The following is a 19,253-nucleotide window of genomic DNA, read 5'->3' as shown; positions in this document are numbered from 1 at the left end:
CCAACCTATGTCCATCACAAAATGTAAGAATAATGCCATCTACACCCTAAGGTTAAAGCTGTGGATGGGGATACTGAAGCTTGGTCCTGGAACACTACAGATGCCAACTGCTCGATCTAGGTCATGCACAATGTCCTGAAGGAATACATCCCAGAAGTCAGACAAGACTGGTAAAACCCTTTGGATGTCGGCTGTCAAGTTAGCTCCTCAGACGGCAGCCAGAGCAGTGGGATGTGGTCAGGGAAGGGTTGAGAAAAGCATTCAGGACACTGGGTTTGTACTAGGGGCTGTGATGGCAGCAGGGAAATGGTGCCTTGGGAGGGGTGTGCTTTGAATGTACACCAAGGATTGGGATAATGGCTGAAATGCTTGGAAGTTTGAATCTACCCTGGAAAGCTGCACCTAAGTCTTGTAAGGTGGGCTAAAGGCAGATTAGGTGGACTAACGCAGGTGTGTGTTGGCCTGTGTCTGGTGCCAGGGACCCCTTGTGTGTATGCATTTTTGGCAGAAGATGGGATACAGGGACATATATAGGAGAATATACTGGTGTTATACTCGAATGTTACTTCAGTTTGTTGTCGTGGTTTGGTACATAAGCTATTTATGGAATGTGGCTGTGCAGTGACAAGGACCAGAAGTGCTGTGTGTGTGGTTGGAATCAAGACCTACGTTCCTGGGTCCTGTTTGCACGCTGAGGTGGGCTGGGACGCTGGGGGATTCCCGAGAGGAGCCAGGGACAACGAAAAGTCCCAGCGTCACTCCTAGGTTACTCCAGCACGGGCAAACCCAGGTGAACACGGAGAGAGCAGGACAAGTTCTGTCAGAGAACGTTCCGAAGGGCCAAACACGTTCTCAAGCAGAACTCTGCCTCGGTGGCGCTGGCAGCACTGCAGCGCGGGGCCTGGCCGCGGGGAGCCTTTCCCTCAGCGCTGCTCGCAGCGGGGACGCCCCAAGCTGCGGGCACACAGCCCCCACCGCCGCCTGGCACCGGGGGGGGGTCACCAGCCCCGCTCCTCACGGCTGCCCGGGGCTCGGGGGGCGCCCCCAGAGGCGCTGCGTGCCCGGGGCGGGGCGGCCGCGCTGAGGGGACGGCGCTGAGGCGGCGGGGCCCCGCTAGAGGGCGCTGCCCCCCCCACCCGCGGGAGGCGGGAGGCGGAGGGGAGCGGGGGGGGTGCCGCGGCCCCGGCCCCGGCGGCGGCGCATGCGCGGCGGCGGCGCTGGGCGGCCGCGGCGATGGCCCCGCAGTGACGGTTGGCGCTGGGTAACGGTCGCCGTCGCCATCGCGGCGCGGATCGGGCGGCGGACCCTGCCCCGCCGGCGGCGCCCGCCCCGCGGCCGCGCAGCCAGGAGCGCCGGCCCGGCCCCGCGGAGGAGGCCGCGGTGATGCGGCCGCGCTGAGGCCCGGGTGCATCCGCCTCCCTCCCCCCCACCCCCCCCCCTCACCTCAGCGGGCGGCCCGGCCCCGCCGCCGCCGCCCCGCGCTGCCCCCGCCGCCCCCGGGGACGCGTCGGCCGGGCTCGGAGCGCAGCGGGGCGGAGCGCAGCGGCAGCGGCAGCGGCAGGGCCCGGCCCGCCATGGCCCGCGGCCTGGAGTAGCGCCGCCGCCGCCCCTCGGAGCGCCGCGGCCGCCCGGCAGCCAGGCCCCGGCGGGGCCGGAGGAGCAGCGGGGCCGGGCCCCGCGCCGCGCTGCCCCCCCCGCCCCCCCCGCCGCCGCCGCGCGGCTCCGGGCGGCCCCGGCCCAAGGTGACACCCGGGCTGCCCCCGGCCCGGCCCCGGCCCCGGCCCCGGCCCGCGCCCTCGTCTCGGCCCGGAGCCGGCGGCGCGCGAGCGGCGGCGATGAACCCGGTGAACGCCACTGCTCTCTACGTTTCCGCGAGCCGCCTGGTGCTCAACTACGACCCCGGGGACCCGCAGTCCTTCTCCGAGATTAACAAGCTCCTGCCCTACTTCAGGCAGTCCCTCTCCTGCTGCGTTTGCGGTGAGGAACCCTTCTTTGTTCCCGGCGCGGCGGGGCCCCGGGGCTCGGCGCGGCCCTCGGGCGGGCTGCCCGCACCGCCACCGGGGAGCCCCGGGGAGGAGGAGGGGGGCGGCGGCGGTGGGGGCGGCTCCGGGCGGCGCCTTCCCCGGCACCCCCCTGCCCCCAGGCGAGCAGGGGGCGTGCGGCTGGCGGCGGGGATCGGGGGGGTGGTGGAGGGGGGGGGGGGGGTTGTGGTGCCGAGGAGGGGGCCGAGAGCAGGTGTGGGCCGAGCCGGGGGGGTGGGGAGGGAAGGAACACAAACACACGCCCCCAAAAACGTAAAGAGCACAAAGTAATGCAGGTGGAGGGCCAGGAATGTCAAGCGCACAAAAGAAATCCGAAGGCTGTTAGTGCGCCGAGATAATCAGCCCGTGACAACAACCGCCGCGGCGAGCACGCAGGCCGGCAGCCTCCCGCCGTTTCCCCGCTGCGAAAAAAAAAAATAAAAAATAAAAAATAAAAATAAAAAGCGATCTGCGCCTGGTGGGGAGAGAGGCAGGCGGCCGGAACCTCGGCGCTGCCTCCTGCGCCCCGAGCTGGGGGCACGTGGCCGTGCGGGGCAGGAGGCTCGGGGCGCGCTGTCAGCCCCCGCCGCCAGCTCGCCCTGCAGGCGGCTGCAGGAGGGCGGCCGAGCTGTCAGAGCCCCGGCTTTGTGCGTCCTGGTGTTGTTCTCTGCTGATCCCAAGCCCCGGCCCTGCGTGTGTTTTTGTTGTCTTCCCAGGCGGGACTCGTGGCCTTTCCGTCGGCGGGTGGTTTTTCTTTACGAGCGTGTGTGGTCCCGGCAAGGCTTAATCGAATTAGTGGCGTTCGCGAAGTTAAATGTTGTATTTATTTACGAGATCGGGACTTCAACTGTTGAGGCTGCTAAACAAGTCTCGGAGGCTTCCTATCCTGTAGCGGTAGCTCCTCCCACTTAGAGTCTTAGAAAATAGAGATCAGTTTGTACTGGGAAAGAGGGAGCCTGTTCCCAGGATCACGGCATCGTCATTTCCTGATATAATTTGTCTAAGTTTTTTTTTTTTTTTCCTCGCATAACCACTGTCAGTATTAATGCAACTCGGCTCTTTATCTTTCACGTATTACCTTAGGCCCTGTTACTTCCAACCTTTAACTGTGTTTTCTTCCATAAATCATTGTTGCTTTTGCTCACTCATTAGTTTCTGCCTAAAAATATGCTAATATTTCTGTGGTGGTTTTTTTTTTTTTTTTTTTATTATTATTATTATTTTATTAAGATACTTATGTAGAGACTGTGTGTCTCTTATGTGTCCATAGGGACTCACTGCTGTGCTGCCGGACCTCTCCACTCTCAGCCCAGTCCTCTGAAATGCATTCTTTGTTCTCCTTGCCTTGACTTCTTTCCTTCTTGGCCTTTTGCAGTCTTATTTTTGCACTCTGTGCTATTGGAATCGTCTATCTATAATTTGTCCCTACCCAAATTCCTGAGCTACTTTTCCCCTCTTCAGTTTTCTTGCATGGCTTTTCTGTCACTTTCAGTTTGAGGGGGCAGCCTGTGCTTGTTTAGGTTTTCATGGGCTCGTGCATCTGTGGATACTCAGACCTACAAACTACTTCTTGATGGTTCTGCTTCATCTTTTATTCAAATTTTAGGGTTGCTGCTTTGGCTTTTTTTTTTTTTTTTCCCTACTGTGTCTGACTTTCAGATAACTGTAGCTGCTATTTGTTTCAAATGTTTTGTCTATAAGTGATTTCCCAAGATTATCTCTCAGCGTCTGGACCTCTGTTTGTGGCCCTGTAGCGTATAGAGGCCTCAGCAAGTTCCTGGTTCTTTATGAGGCTGGGTGCTATGCACCCAGACCCTAAAATACAGTTTCTGTCCTGCAGAGTTAGTGAAGTGCTGTTCTTGAACCTGCAGGCAGTTAGTCATGGGAGAGCGCTTCTGTCCGATACAGAACTGCCCGTGCTGGTGTCAAACAGCAGTTGTAAATCTTCGGCTCGGACTGGTAAAGGCAAATTGACATTCTTGTTTGCTTTTTGTGTTCCTTTTCTCTCTCTTCTGTCGTGGGTGAATGTTGGTGCCTCTTCTCTCTTCAGCCCTCTGACCTTGCTGCGTTATTTCCAAAACTTTTTTTTTTCTTTTTTTCTTGTACACATCGGGGCTAAGAGCTGCTGCGCTTCCTGGATATGTGAGGTCATTTAAAGCACATCTTCTGCCTTCCTTCCAACCATCAGGACCTATTTAATTGTAGACAGCATTTAGACAGATAAATGTTGAAGTAGTGAGGCAAAGATCACTTTGTGAGATGTCAGTGATCACAGGAGTGGGTGTTTTGACCGTCTAAAACCTACCAGTCTGTTTTGAACACACTTAAAGCTTTTCCGACATTTGCTCTTTTTGCCCATCTGTAGTCCGTAAACCGTGAGATCCAAATGCTGGGGTGTGGGTTTGAGTACGTGGGACATTGCGTGTCTGGTGCTTTCCTTGCTCAGAACTTGGTGAAATGAGGTCTTGACTGTAAAGGTCTAAAAATCATGCTTTGTTGGAGAAATGCTGCCTGAATTATCAGTGATGCATAACCCCCTGCACTTTGCAGAGTTGCGTTTGTTCAAGTCCCGTGCAGGACTTCTAGCACTTCCCTTGGGATTTCACTCCCCAATTTAGCGCTCCTCATGTCATCAGCTGCAGTATTTAATTTCTCAGAATGCACCCCACTATGCTCTGTTATTCTGTAGGTATTAATTCTGCAGTCAAGACTGTCCGTTTAATTTTACAGAAGTGTTTTTAGAGGTGACAGCTACATAAATCAGCTGACAGTATTGTGCTTTCACTATTTTCTCAATGCACTAGACATAAACCAACTGAGTTTCTTCTGAGCTGATAGATTTTTAAACCAGCTCCCACAGCAGGGGTGGCAGAAGTGTTTGGACCCACGTAATTACGAAGTTCTAATTAAAGTTCTGATTTTAGACTCAAATTGGCACGCCCAAACTTACATCAGCAGAAAGCTGTAATGTAAATACAGCCTGGCGTTGTAAATCAGTCAGCTAGATCTGTTCTGGGTGGATTTGAGGTCTCCTAACGGCTCCTACCTAACGGGCTGGAAAGGTGCAGTTCCCCCGATGGTACGGCAGCGTGTGTGCTTTTGGGATGTGAGTGTGGTCATGCGCTCGTTTTCTAGACAGTGCTGTAGGCAGCGTGTTGTCCTCACGGGATGCATAAGGTGACGTTTCCTAGAGATTTTTAAACTTAAAAATAGCTCCTCTGAGCGTGCTTTAGAGAGAAGGTATATGCCATCCGTGTTTCGAGGACGTGAAATCTGCGTTTTAGCCTCTAGACTAAAGTGCTTGTTGTTAAACGGTGTGCTGATACCTCATTTCATTTAAAAATAGCCTTGTAGGATTTATGCAACAAACTTTAATGTTTTAAAAACACTGCCTATTGGGATAAAAATCTTCTTAAGAGTGACTCGCTCTGTTTCGAATCCTGTGTAGGTTACTGCAAGTCACTCAGAATCTCAGTTGGCTCTGCCACATTAACACACTTTTTTTTTGCAATTCAGTTAAAATGTTTAAGTGACAGATTTTGCCAGTCAGATCAGCTGAGCTTTTTATCCTTGGAAGACTTCACCCTGGAACCTCTGACGGATATTTAAAAATGTTTGACAGATTGTCGCTGCCGATTTAGAATGCGAAAGCACTGGAAAGGTTGCGGGGCTCCAGCGTAACGCTGCACTGGGGCGGGCACCCAGAGGCTGCTGGTGCTGTGGAAATGCAGGATGAGAACCGAGCTCTTGTCCTAAGCATCCTGTAATCTAAGTGACGGGATGTGAGACAACATGTGGCTTCAAAGAGATTAAGGGGTGGGAAGGAACAAAGAAACAATGTGGTGGTGCTGACCGGTGCCCTGCACGGCTCCGCTGGATGCTTTGAAATAGCTCCAGAGAGTTTTAGGTAGGGGGCTGAAGGCTCTGTGGTCAGGTAGCATTGTGGAAGCAACTGCCAGCATGGGAATGGCATGATTTAAATAAAAAGAAGTATTTTGTTGACTTGTTTTCTTTTCTTTGATGATCAGTATAGGGATGTTACTTCCAGGCTGCTCTTGTATAAATGTTTTAGCCTGTTTTTTGAAACTTTTACGCTGTAGATAGAAGTTGAGCCTTACAGAGTTGATTCAACTAGCTAGGTTTGAATTTTCTCCAGAGTTGGTGTTACATCAAGTCGTGTAAGCACCTGCATCTCTCTTCTACCCTGTCTGTGTTGGCAGCCCAGTGATGGTTCCTCCTCTTCTTCCTCGCCCCTTTTCCATTGCTTCGCCCTGCGCTGCTCCGCGGCGTGCCCTCCTCCAGACCCCTTGTCTGTCCGCAGCTCTCAGCAGCACCACTACAGATCCCAAGTAGCGCTTACGGCTTTGGGCTGTGCTTTGCCACTGGGAAGTTGTGAAGTAGCCTTTTTTAACAAAGCAATTTCTTTAAACTTCCGTAATGAGCGTTTCTACCTAAGGGAAGAAGCTCCAGAAGCCAGTGGAATGCAAGCGAGTTACAGGCCTGTGGTACTGAGGTATCACATACTGGGGTAGGGTTGCTGATGGTACTGAGGCAATTGGAGGCATGCAGCAGCTATGCGACGTCCTTTGGAGAAGGAAGGGTTGTTGTGTGACACCTAAATAGATTTAAAACTTCTAGAAAATTCAATTTCTAGTCATGGAGATGGAAAAAAAAAAAAGGAAGGAACAAATTCCCACTACTAAAAACCATAATTATATGCATGATACTAGACTTTCTGTTTGGGTTTTGAGCCGTTCCTGAGTGAGTTAAGCCTGGATATCAATGTTTTAAAGAGAAAAAGCATATTTAAATTTTGTGATGGAAGAATGGAGGGTACGATTCTCATTCTGTGTCCGTTCTCCATTTATTAGAGAGGGTGAAGGCTGATTTGTGCCAGATCAGTTGCCTTTTGTGTTTGAAAATAATATGCGTTGGTGACTCTTTCTAGGTATTTTTTGTTGACATTTTCTTCTTTTTTCCATTTTAACTGTCAAAAAATACTGTCCAGCTATCATGTACATGTACGGGTGGCTTTTAAGTGTGTTATTTCCCCCCTAAAAATTACATGCAGTGGTTACCAAAACACTTCTGACTTTCTGAAGAATGGGCAAAATAACCAGAATCTCTGTAACAGCTATCAGGGAGCTTGAAATACAGGACAAAGTACCTATAAAGTATCTTCTGTTGCAAGTATTCTTTTCCTTCTGGTTTCGGATATAACCAGCCTATGAAATTTCCACTCTCGTATCTCTGAATGCACCAATTTTTAGCCAATGTTATGTTGGTTGATTTTTCTTCCTCTTTATCTCCTCAATTAAAATCACCGTTTCCCTTTCCTGTTTGAAACCCTGCACGTGACTCTTGGGAGAAGTGCTTTTTCAAGGTTGTCTGCTTTGTACTGCCTGAGTTTTGACAACACAAAGCTGTACCAGTTGAATTTCAGTGGGTTTCTTAACTAAAGATACTCTAAAAATACTCCTGTCTTAAAACAAAATTGGAAGCATAGGAGGAAGAGAAGTTCTGTAGTTTCCACCCTGAGGGCTGGTGGTGCCAGACTTGAAAAGGAGGTGGCAAAGCGAGGGTTACAGTATTGTCTTCTGACGTGATTGGTGTGTTTCTCATTGAGGCAATGGGAGATGATGGACTAGTTCTGATGGTCGCCTGAGGATATTGATTAAACTGATTACGTTTCAGAGTGTTTAAAGAAAAGTTAATATGTTGCCAACAGGCACCTTTGTTGGGACAACTTAATTGCCCAGGTCTATGGACTTAGGGAGTCCAAACACAGATTTCTTTGGTTTGTTTTCTTACTATGTTATGATTTACAGGTTAGTTTGAGTAAATACGGAGTAAGGAGGTGCTTGATATTAGATTGGAATTCTGCATGAGGCCAAAAAAGATTCTTGACGTTTCCATGTAACTTGAGAAATAATGCACAGCACGTCGAGCACTGCACTTTCCAAGGAGTTAGAATTGTCCAGCTTTTACAACAGAATTTGCTTTGAAGTCCTTCAGTGATAACTTTGTGGATCTCCGTCTCCCGAGCCTTGTGGTCACAGCCCAGTGCTCGCTCCTTCTCCAGTGGGCTTGAAGAGCAGTTGTCTTGAAGGTTCACCTTGATGGCGAAAGATGTTTTGTTTGGTGGGGGGAAAAAACAGTTTTCATTACTTCTTGTTTGCCTTAAGAATGTGATAATTAAGTAGGCCTACAACGTTCAAAGCATGTTTTAACTCTTTTGAGTGCTTATAGTGTATGGAAGCATGCTAAATGTGTCTTGTACCCCCAGTAGACGTGTCAACATTGCCATTTAAAGCCTCTTAAAATATAGCAGCCTTGCCTTTTGGATGACATCGTTACATGCAAAACTTTGCCACCATGGCCATCACAGTCACTGCAAGTTAGGTGTTGAAAGCCTGCATAGGTTAGGTGTCCTCCTTTGTTTCATCCCTTCCTTGCAGCTGGGAATCCCCTGTGCTCATCAGGCAGAGTGAAAGCAGTAGATGGCTGTGGCTGTTGAGCTTTCCACTTGCTTGCTGTGCACTATAAAATGCAGGTCACTTCTAGTGATGTGAATGCAACTGAGGATTAAAGATTTTGTTTTGGCAGACCAATGCTTGAGATTAACCCCAGTGCTACATTCATTTATACTCGTAACAAAATTTGACTTCATAATTTTGTCCCGGTTGGCTTCACTAAAATAGGATTTGATAGGTTACAGCAGTCTTAAAACTTTTGAGTCTTTAAAAATGCAGCATGTAATGTTACAGTAGGCTTTGCCAGGGGCGTTTCATGTGTGGGGTGTTTACCCACTTTTCTAGGGCACTGTGTTTCTGCCTTTGTTCAAGGTAGATGAGAATGAAGGGAGATGGCCTGTTTTGAATCAAGGTCCTCTTTTTTTTTTTTTTTTTTTTTTTGTGTATTTCACCCATTTGGAGCACATTTGCTAGATACATACACCTAATAGTCATGTTGATTCCCAATTCTTCTCCTCCTTTGGTCCATGAGATACAATTTGCAGATGCTTCCCTTCTTCCTGCAGCTGTGAAGTAATGCTCATTAAGGAACACAATAGGAAGTATTCCTTGTGGTCTAAATGACCTCCCTCCTGGCAGCAGCCTTTCCAGGACAGCTGTGGTATTTTGTAAATAATATATTAACAGTATTTTCTTTGTGTATGCTGCTTATTAAGTGTAAGTGCTTGTATTCGAGTAGATGCTGGTGAACCTTTCTGAGAGTAGGATAGTTAAGATCTGATGTTGTTTAGGGAAATGTGAAGCCTCTTACTGGAGGCTTTGTAAGAACATGATTTTGCTTTTGGTGTATTAATATTCCCCTTGCAAAGGAGGGTGAGCAGAGATGAGGTGAAGTTTAGTAATACCAAGTTATCTAGGGTAGTAAAAATGAAGGTCTGCATTGAGTAAACGTGGCAGGATCTGATCAGGATGAATGACTGCACAGTAAAATGGCAAATTAAATTTAGCTCAGATAAATATAGAATGATAAACATGGAGAAAAATATTACAAACTTCTCAGAGCTCATCGGTTTTATATCTTACAGACTTAAATAAATTTGTGAATGTATAGAAAGTGGCACCGTTGATGGCTACCGGCCAAAAGCGAGATCTTGGCTTCTCAACAGAAAACTCCGTGGAAGTATCAGCTCAGTACTGGCTATCAATCGAAAGTAAAACAAGTGTTAAAAATCAGAAACTGAATAGAGAATGTAGCGGTGAACTTCACTGCGGTGCTGAATGAAGCTGTGTCTGCCAGAACCCCTCACTCTGGGAGGGAGAACGTGGGGAAATGCAGTAGGTGGCTGTGAGACCTGCGGTGGTGTGCAGGGGAGGGGCAGGGACCAACTGCGGCCTCGTCCAGCATGCGACCCGGAGACTGCCGAGTGAAACCAGCCGGAGTAACGATTCAAAGCAAAAAGGTTATTCTCAGCACGGTGCCCAGGGAACTTCTTGTCAAAGCCTGTTGTGACTGATAACATGTTAAATAGCTTGGGAGGGGAGGCAAACCTCTGGGGAGAGTCTGAGGCTTACTGAGTACGTGGAAATGCCATCTCCCGTGAGGAGCATCTCAGCGAGTGATGGCCAAAGGCTGGGCAAGCACTTGGGGTTTGTTTCCTCCTTCCTACTCTGTGCCCACGGCATCTGCTTTGGGCCACTAGGGAGAGAGGATGTCGTGCTAGGTGGATCTTTAGTCTGACCAGTGGGGTCGTTCTTAGGAGTTTGAGGATGGGCTGGATCATCTCCGAATCATTGCTGTTTTATTGTCTTGGTGAATTTTACAGTCTTACCTGGGGGGATTTGCTAATTTGCAGCAGCAATGAATGTTACACCCAGGGAGCCTGTGGAGCCACAGGTTTGGAATATCCCAAAGCTTAGTGCCTCCAGAGTCTTGGTAGTAGCTCAGGTGTTGGCTTTCTGGGACACTGCTGTTGACTTAACAGCATTCCCCAAATATTAAAACTAATGAAATCTAAATTTCTGTGAATTTGCATCTTGTGGTTGACTTTTTTTTTTTCTTTCTAATTTTAACAGTACTAAAACTGACTAGTGATAGGTGCCACAGAATCCATAAAGAAAGAAACTTTGCAGAATGAATATTCAATGAGATGTGAGCTCAAGCTGAAAATATTCCCATGGTTCAGGCATTCCCAATGTCTCTTCTGTGTAGGTTGCTGGCATTTACTGAGGGTAGAACTCATTGTGTTCTTTCCTCCAGGGAGCATGTAAAGTGTTTTGTTTTGTCTGTCCATCTGTCTTTCTCTTCTAAGCTTCTGGATTATTTTATGTTTCTTCCAGATTTTTGTATCCTCTTTTAGCTTTCGTACCCATTCAGCAGTTTCAGCCAAATTTATTTTGGGATAAGTGTAATTTTTGGGGCTAAATGAAATGCACAGTTGGCAATGAGATTTAAAAAAAAAAATCTAATTAAAAGTTAAATTGTGACTGTAAATTGTTCATTTAGTCTCATCTGTAAGTATTTTAATACTTGGTAATCTGCCACACACTGATCATTGTAGCTCCAAGTAGCAAAACAAGGCTGAAGAGGACCAAGGCGCACACCCAGCTGCTTTGTTTCGCTGGGTGCTAATGCTGGAGGTCTTTTGGTGGTGGAAGTGTTTGGCTGTGGATGCATGCGTGCTTTTACAATGGATTCTGCAGTCTCGGAGCATTAAATGAGAAGTGTTGCAGGCGTTTAGTCAGAGCAGAGTTTCTGCTGTGCCTGGTAGGAATACCCAAGATTCTGAAGGGCCAGACAGTCGTTGAACTCCTTGTGCCTAAGGACATGGCTTGTGAGACCAGCTGGTGTGATTTAAAGCTTTCTTTTGTTTCTTCCCCAATGGAAATTCCTGACTTTGCTCACAAACGCAAATCCTATCTGATGACCACCATGGACATCTCTGCCTGCCTTGCTGTTTAAATAGTGTCATTGAAAGGGAACTTCAGCATTTTCATTGCAGGTTACATTGTGTGGCTTCAGGTTCTCCTTCTTGGCTGTAAATCTTCACTGCTTAGCTCAAAGAGGGTTTTGCTGTTGTCTTTGTAGGGTCTTCTGGGGTCAGTGTTCCTCAGTCAGCTCTTCCTCATTAGATGAGCAAAGAAAAGTTAAATATCTAATCTTTGGTCATAAAATGCGTTTTTCCAGCCAAATATTGCTGTAATTGTGTGTTGAACCTTTCACTAACTGCAGCTTCTTCTATTTGCTGTTCCTCCTGTATCACTTTTAGGTGGCTGTGATCAAATCCTGCCAATTTCTGTACAGTCACTCTTCCATTTCCAGTGTAATGAGTTTTTACCTGTCATTCTGTTGATGTCTGTCACCTGGTAACTTTATAAAGAATCTGTTTTCCCTCAATGTATTAAAAAAAAAAAAAACAAACAACAAAAACAAACAAAAAAACACAAACAATGATGCCTTAGGCACTGACCCCTGTTATCTGCTGCTCAAAACTCAGCTTAAATCAGTCCACTTTTGCTGAAAGGTGGCTCGGACGGAGGAGGGCTGCTGCAAGTATCAAGGGATTTGGGCTTCAAAGGGAACAGGGGATAGATAGTCTCCATCAGCTCATTCACAGAATTCAGGATTGTCGCGAAATGACTGTGCTAATGCAAGTTTCCTGTTACTTCAAACACACGGAAAGTTGAATTTTCAAAAATTTTCAGTAGTGAAGAGTAGGGAGGGCTTGGTTGGGAAAGGGGTGGAACATTTGGGCAAAAGATACACAGTGTAGGGCCAAGTTTTGTGTTTGAAGGCTACTGCAGCTAAGGATCAGAACAGCAGGTCTTGTTCTCCTGCTTGAGGGACTGGATTCTAGACTAAGCTAATACAACATAGAAAAGTTGTTTTTTCTTACGTAGTTCATAAGTTGTTGCACTCAGCTAGATTCAGCAAATTGTATCCCTCTGAAGGGCTATCACGAGAATCCAGTAGGGAAGGTTCACATGATTAAAATTTCCTTGGAAGCGGCTGATGAGAGAAAATACCTTTGATTAGGACTTTTTATCTCAGTCTGTTTTACTATATGCACTTTGCTTTCTCTTCCCAAATTATAGAATTTTATTCATTTATTCCTAACAGCATGTTTGCACTGGGGTGGGAAATCTGGGAGAGGATTCACTGATTGCTGTAGCTCATCCAGCAAAGGCTCCTCAGGGGGAGACAGTCCTGATCAGAGCTGAAAATCTGCTGCTGGAAAGAAGGGGAAGAAGCCCGCTTCTGTAGCTGACTATAGATACTCTGAAATTTACTTAGAATATCTTTCTGTCATAGAGTTGGCCAAAAATAACAAAGCAATACTGTTGTTTTATGGATAATTACTAGCTGGATTATTTCTATGCAGAATTTCAACTTTTATCCCTATGTGTTACAGGGCTGGTTCTTAACATAAGCAAAAACATCCTCCCAGACCTAGTTTCAGAGATTCGGAGATCTGACAGGTTTTCAGCACTAGGTGTCTAACGCCCGTGCTGTCAGGTGACTTGGAGTCCATTAGCAACTGATTTTTTTAATTTTTTTTTCTTAACAGTAAGATCTCAGAGAACATTTTTTGTGATTTCCTCACCCCTGTGCAGGACACAGGAGCTGTTGTTGACACCTTGAAGTATTTAAGCATCATGGCTGTGACTACTACAATCTTAGGTGTTATTTCACTGTTACGTGTCTGTGCCTTGGGAAACGCGGAGCCACCGCTCCCTAGGACGTGTTAATAGTCGCCCCGTGCCAAAACAGAACGTGCAACAAGAGCTAGCTATTAAGGAGCAATAAATATATTTATATTCATTTTTATTGAAATACAATATTAGGTGTTTTATTTGGTGCTTGTAAGAATTCGTGGGGGGCATTTAACTGTTCTCGTTGCTCACAAAGCTGAAATCTTTGTGCTTTATTCATGGCGTTGACTGTCACAAAGCTATGCTCTATTTTTAGTCCCGGCCAAATGAAAAGTAAAACAAAGTCTCTGCTGTGTGTTCTTTCCTTTTGGGGTTGGTATTTCATCATTTTTACATTCCTTTTAGGGTTTCCCTTTGCTCAGTTTCCATTTGTTTTCACTAATTTCATTAAAATCTCTGCAGTAGCTCTTCATGGGGGTTTGTTGTTGCGCTTTTGGAAAATTCATAGAAATCCTGTGTGTTTTGTAACTTTCAATGGAAGAAACTGCTGAAGGGAATGAAGGGGCTGGTACTGTTTTAGCTAAGAGGGTTTCTAAAGGCTGCAGCAGCATGACAAATTATGGTGGGATGTTCTTCTGTGTTTTTTTCCTAATGTTTTAAAATCAGATACGGCAGCTGTGAGAATTTTTAGACTATTGTTTGGACGGTATATTTTCTTGTGACTTGCTCAACTTTTTCAGGCAATTTTTTTGGCTTATGCTACAAGGAATTCATCCTGTGTTATCCTGGAAATGTGGCTTGAGTTCATTGTAGTCTTTTTTTTTTCCCTTAGGAAATTTGCTACAAGACCCTATTGCTCCCACAAACTCCACATGTCAGCATTATGTCTGCAAACCTTGTAAAGGCAAGAAGATGATGATGAAACCATCATGTAGCTGGTGCAAGGACTACGAACAGTTTGAGGAGAATAAGCAGCTAAGCATTTTAGTGAACTGCTATAAGAAACTCTGTGAATACATAACGCAAACTCCACTGGCACGAGATATTATCCAAGCAGTTGATTGTTCTGCAGATCTTTTGGCTTTGCTCAAAGATGGATCACCACTCCATGAAGAGACGGAAAAATCTTCCGATACAGCCTTGGCTTTGTGTTTGACACATTCCCCAGTACCTTCAACCTCAGAACTTACAAACGATCCTCCAGCTAGTTTTACGTCAGTACCTGAAAGCACACACAACGCTGATGTTAGAGGTTCTGTTATCAACGGGTTGCCCAATTGTAATGGGCTTTCAGTGGATAAACTTGGAGTGAATATCCCTTCTCCTGAACACACGAACACGATTGATGTGTGTAGTACTGGAGAGTATATAAAAAATGAAGATATCTCTAGCAGCCTGCAGCCTGTGTGTGATACCGTTTCTACTAGTGACTTGTGTACGACAGGCATTGACATCTGCAGCTTCAGCGAAGACATAAAACCAGGTGGATCGCTTCTCCTTAGTGTTGAGGAAGTTCTACGGAGCTTAGAGACCGTTTCAAATACCGAAGTCTGTGGTTCTAATTTGCAGCCCAGCTTGGAGACAAACATGACTAATGGCCCTTTCCTGCAACTTTCTCCCCCTCCCCTTAGCCATAACATTTTCATGTCCTCAGATGCTTCTCCTCATGGAATCTCGTGTACAGCAGCAACGCCTAAGGTGGTTAAGTTAAACAGAAAGCGGTCTCGGTCGGAAAGCGACAGTGAAAAGGTTCAACCTCTGCCCATTTCCAGCATCATCTGTGGCCCAACGTTGGGAGCGTCGGCTCCTGTAACAGTGAAACAGGAAAACAAAATGTCTTTGCAGCCTATTGCAACTGTACCTAACGGAGGCACTACTCCCAAAATCAGTAAAACTGTGCTCCTGTCTAACAAAAGCATGAAAAAGAATTTAGAACATGCCCCTAAGAAATCTCACCCAAAAGCCAAACCGGGAGTGCTGAAAACAAAAGACAAAGCAAAGGAGAAAGTTCCTAGCAGTAACGTTATGCCAGGAAGCCCAACAAAAACTGTGTATAAAAAGCCACAAGAAAAGAAAGGGTGTAAATGTGGTCGTGCCACCCAAAATCCAAGTGTTCTTACATGCCGTGGCCAACGCTGCCCTTGCTACTCTAACCGCAAAGCCTGCCTTGACTGCATATGCCGTGGTTGCCAAAACTCCTATATGGCTAACGGGGAGAAGAAGCTGGAGGCATTTGCAGTGCCAGAAAAGGCCTTGGAGCAGACTAGGCTTACTTTGGGCATTAATGTGACAAGCATTGCGGTGCGCAATGCCAGCACAAGCACCAGTGTAATCAATGTGACAGGGTCACCAGTAACGACGTTTTTAGCTGCCAGTACACACGATGATAAAAGCTTGGATGAAGCTATAGACATGAGATATGACTGTTGAATCTTTCTTTCTTTTCCCTGCCATCAGTAGGGGAACTGCGACAGTTTTAAGGCAGCTATGGTTCTGTTTAACTTGCTGGAGCTCCTGCGTTTAGATCACTTGTATCAAGTGTTTTTCATTGCTATGTTATGTGTATTAGTGTCTGGGAAATAGTTGCAGATAATGGAGGAGTTACCCTAAAACTGTTTTCTAGTTCTTACAGCACCTCATAGTTTGAGATGAATTGCTGATGTAAATGATTTTATCACAAGATCTTTGGCAAGGAATATATTAACCTCATTGTACACGGTCATGCTTTGTGCTCAGTCAAAGCTTCCGCGTAAATGTAGCTAAGTGGTATCTAGTTAGTCCATTTCAACTGTGCTAGATTATGATGTAGAAAAGCAATTATCAATCAGTTACAGACACTACTGCTAGAAGATCACCTAGTGTTCCTGTAGGAAATGCAGCTTCAAGCTGGGGAAACCAGTCTGATAAGGCCCTTGGGTAACTTTTGATTGTGAGAATTGGCAATGGAGCAGTTTAAAAATGAAAAGATTGGGAATATAGTGAGAAAGCTAATAGCCCCAAAAGAGTCAGCCTCCAAACAAGGGTCAGGAAGATCAGTTGCTTAGACGTGAAGGTTAAACTGCTGGCTCCAATGTGCTGTCCCGTTAATACCAGCGTTTGCTTTTTCCTTGACAATTCCACAGGTTGTTTTCCTGATCCGTCATTGCCCCTGTGCCAGCTCCATTTGTTTGACATGTTGTTATTTTGATTGGGGCGGGAAAATTGGTTATGCACAAAGCTAGTTTTATTAGCACCATTCTCTCCTTTTTTTTTTTTTTTTTTTGGTGGGTTACAGAGTAGAGAGGTTCTGTGGCTGTTCCCCCCACCCCAGGCAATGTCTGCAATATACAGAGACTTCCAGCAATTACCACTGCTGATTTTTTTACCTTGGGGGTAGGACTTTGCTGACAGGTATCTTTCAGCTGGGGCAGACAATTATTTTATCTAACAAATATCCAAAATATCTGGCCTTAGAAATCAATCTGTATAATTCACCCAGAATCCATTTCGTTCTTCTGTGATATATTGAAAGTTGCTTTCAAAGGGTGATGCTTTTTGACCTGGGCTGAAAGGCTTCAAATGGAAAAAATAACACAAAGTTGGCAAAGAGCTTATCTCAAAAAGCATTAAAAATGAAAGCACCTTTGTAGAAATGCAGCTTTATAAAAAAAAAAAAAAAAAAAAGTTTTATTTCATTGTAATTCCTAAATTAGAGTAGAAGCATTTAGTCTTGCATTTAAGATTTCATTGGCAACCAAAAAAAAAAAATCAGTTACTTTGTGAAAGCAGAAGTTTCTCCTCTTTGAATGATACAGCACAAATGGGCTGACTAGAACACAAAACATTACCTTCTTATTTAAAAGGCAATTCCTGTTTCAACAGCATGTTAAATAGTACGTGAATTTTTCAAGTTAGTTATAACTGCTTCCATCTTTCCTTTAATTCATCTAACGAAATCTGCAGCGCTTTCTGACCTAACGTTAGGTGTATTTTGATTTGGCACAAAGCATATACAATGATGGTTACTCACCTAAGAAATAAGCAAAAACCTTTGGACACAAATGACACCTCCTTTTGTTTTGTAGTGTACCATGGTGTCATTTTCTGTGAATGTGGTCAGATCTTTTTGTTGGTTTTGGTTTGTTTCTCCCCCCGTCTTTTTTGTGGGGTGGGTAGGGTGGGGGGTTAAAGCCATAGGAAGAAAAATGTGATGTACGTGTCCAGTCTGTACTTTTTTGTTTTTGTTTTGCAAGAAGAGTTGAAAAATATTTTTGATAATGAGTAAATGGTGGAAAATGCTTCTTAGTATTCTTGTCTTTATTTGCCAACCCAAGTACCTAAGATCTGTGTTTTTTAGCCCTCATGAGATTTAATGATGTCCTATTAAAATGTATTTAGTTAAACTTGTATGTGATTTTTGTGTTGACCCAAGAGGATCCTACCATTTTCTGACACGGTGGTTTGGTCGTGACCTACTGATGTAAATCTGTTTATTAGTCCGCTACGTGTAAGAGAAGTAGCCAACCCAGAGTCTGGTTTAAGGGGAGTGAGATGTGTAGCATGGGTTGTTCCTAAATGCTTTCGCAGAGCTGTTAAGTTTTGCTGGGATTGTTGATGGTACATTTACTAAGACTTGGATTACATTCTATGCGTAGCACCTTCGCTCCACAAATGCGGGAGGACTTGGAATCTTCAACTTCTCACTGCTGCATTGAATATGGTACCAACATTTGGTGTTTTAGGTCAAGTGTGTTTGGAACCGTTGACAGGGGAGCCCTGATCGTTACTGTAAAAGTGCAAATGGTAGATTCAGGTTGTTTCTAAAAACATTTCCTTTTATGCTGCCACGTTCTTGAAATGTATATTAAAATTCTAATTGATTTAATAAATGTTAGTTTTCTAATTCTATTTTGCAACTGCTAAGGGCATCAGTGTGGCATATGTTGAACTTATTGTCTAAATACTACTTAGTCTGTTGATGACTAATTCTGTAATTGTTTAAATTAGGGCTTGTTTGGTTTGCTTTTTCTTTTAAACCTCCCGGCTAGTAGTTGTTGAGTAAGCTGACTGATGGAAAGGATCATAATGTTTCTGAAAAGAATTGCAGTGGTTCTAGTTTAAGAAGCTTTAGTTTCCATTTTACAGGGACCTTACAGCGTGGTGTTTGGGGACCTTCCCACCGTTGCTCATTGTCAAAAGGAGTTAAGTGAAAACTCCGTCCAGCATAACCCACGGCAAGGCCTCGCTCCCTGTTGGCCATATGTGGAGAAGCACTGGGGAATCACTGACAGAGAGCAGTTGCAATGATAATTTTAGCTCTAGCTTAGCCTGTCTGGCCTGGGCTGCGGGATTTCCCCTGTTTGTTGCCGACCTGGCGTTCCTGCTGTGGTGCTGTTGATGAAGGGAACTTTTCTCAGCGCTGGCACAGAGGAGGCTGCTCGGGGATTTCTTTTCATATAGGAAGGGTGTGATACTTCAGCCTTCTACCCAGTCTGCCTCAGGAAGTGATAACTTCCAAACTTTAATCAAATTCTGTTGTTTGTAGAGCTGGATTGGAAGGAAAAAGCAGCAAATGCCTTGCTATGGCAGTCCTCCTGCCTGGAAATGTCTTGAAGAGATGGAAAGAACAGAGCTTCCTCTGGAAGGGGCAAACTTCTGATCATTTTTGATGTGTACCAGTACAAAGCTAGCCTAGTGCTTCTGGTCATCTCAATCCGAACATATGGAGGACACTCTTTCAAGAAAGAGAAAACATTTAAACTTCCATTTTAAATAGAAAGGGTCTTTCCATGTATCATGCATCACTGAAATCACTAGGTTGGAATTAAAGGCTGGAGGGAGGAGGGGAAGGGAAGGGAAGTGAAACAGGAAACAAACGCTTGGTTTGTGTTGACTTGGCTGCTCCATAGCAGATCATTCGTGCAGGTGATGTTCTCTCACCTGTCCACCCCCAACATACGGTACCTGGGAACAGTGGGGTCGCTGCAGGCTCTTCTGTTACTGTTGAACTCCCTGCAGAAGTTCTTGTGCGCACACACGAATTTGAAAACACTCCCACAAACGGAGGAGGCAGGTAACAGATGCTGTCTTCTGCAGCTGTTTCAATTTGTGTCATCATGGAGTTCCTGTG

General features: G+C 45.8%; 2 protein-coding genes across 3 annotated transcripts in view; one reads left to right on the top strand and one right to left on the bottom strand.

The window, feature by feature from the left end:
* Window positions 1-1,182: 1,182 nt before the first annotated feature.
* MSL2 (MSL complex subunit 2) lies at window positions 1,183-17,526 on the top strand. Its single transcript, XM_068692794.1, has 2 exons — window positions 1,183-1,977; window positions 13,977-17,526. Exons 1-2 carry the CDS (start codon window positions 1,836-1,838, stop codon window positions 15,572-15,574), a joined length of 1,740 nt encoding a protein of 579 aa, XP_068548895.1. The 5' UTR covers window positions 1,183-1,835; the 3' UTR covers window positions 15,575-17,526.
* PPP2R3A (protein phosphatase 2 regulatory subunit B''alpha) overlaps window positions 17,257-19,253 on the bottom strand; it is a 53,339-nt gene continuing 51,342 nt past the window's right edge. For both annotated transcript variants that reach the window (XM_068692788.1, XM_068692789.1), the window contains exon 14: window positions 17,257-19,248. In XM_068692788.1, the coding sequence (XP_068548889.1) occupies window positions 18,948-19,248 (301 nt within the window). In that variant the 3' untranslated portion in view covers window positions 17,257-18,947. The remainder of the gene's footprint in view (window positions 19,249-19,253) is intronic.

This window comes from Anas acuta, chromosome 9 (genome assembly GCF_963932015.1).
Source record: "Anas acuta chromosome 9, bAnaAcu1.1, whole genome shotgun sequence".
NCBI classification, from domain to species: Eukaryota; Metazoa; Chordata; class Aves; order Anseriformes; family Anatidae; genus Anas; species Anas acuta.
The sequence above is the reverse complement of the archived record's forward strand: the minus strand, read 5'-3'. Positions and strand labels throughout refer to the sequence as shown.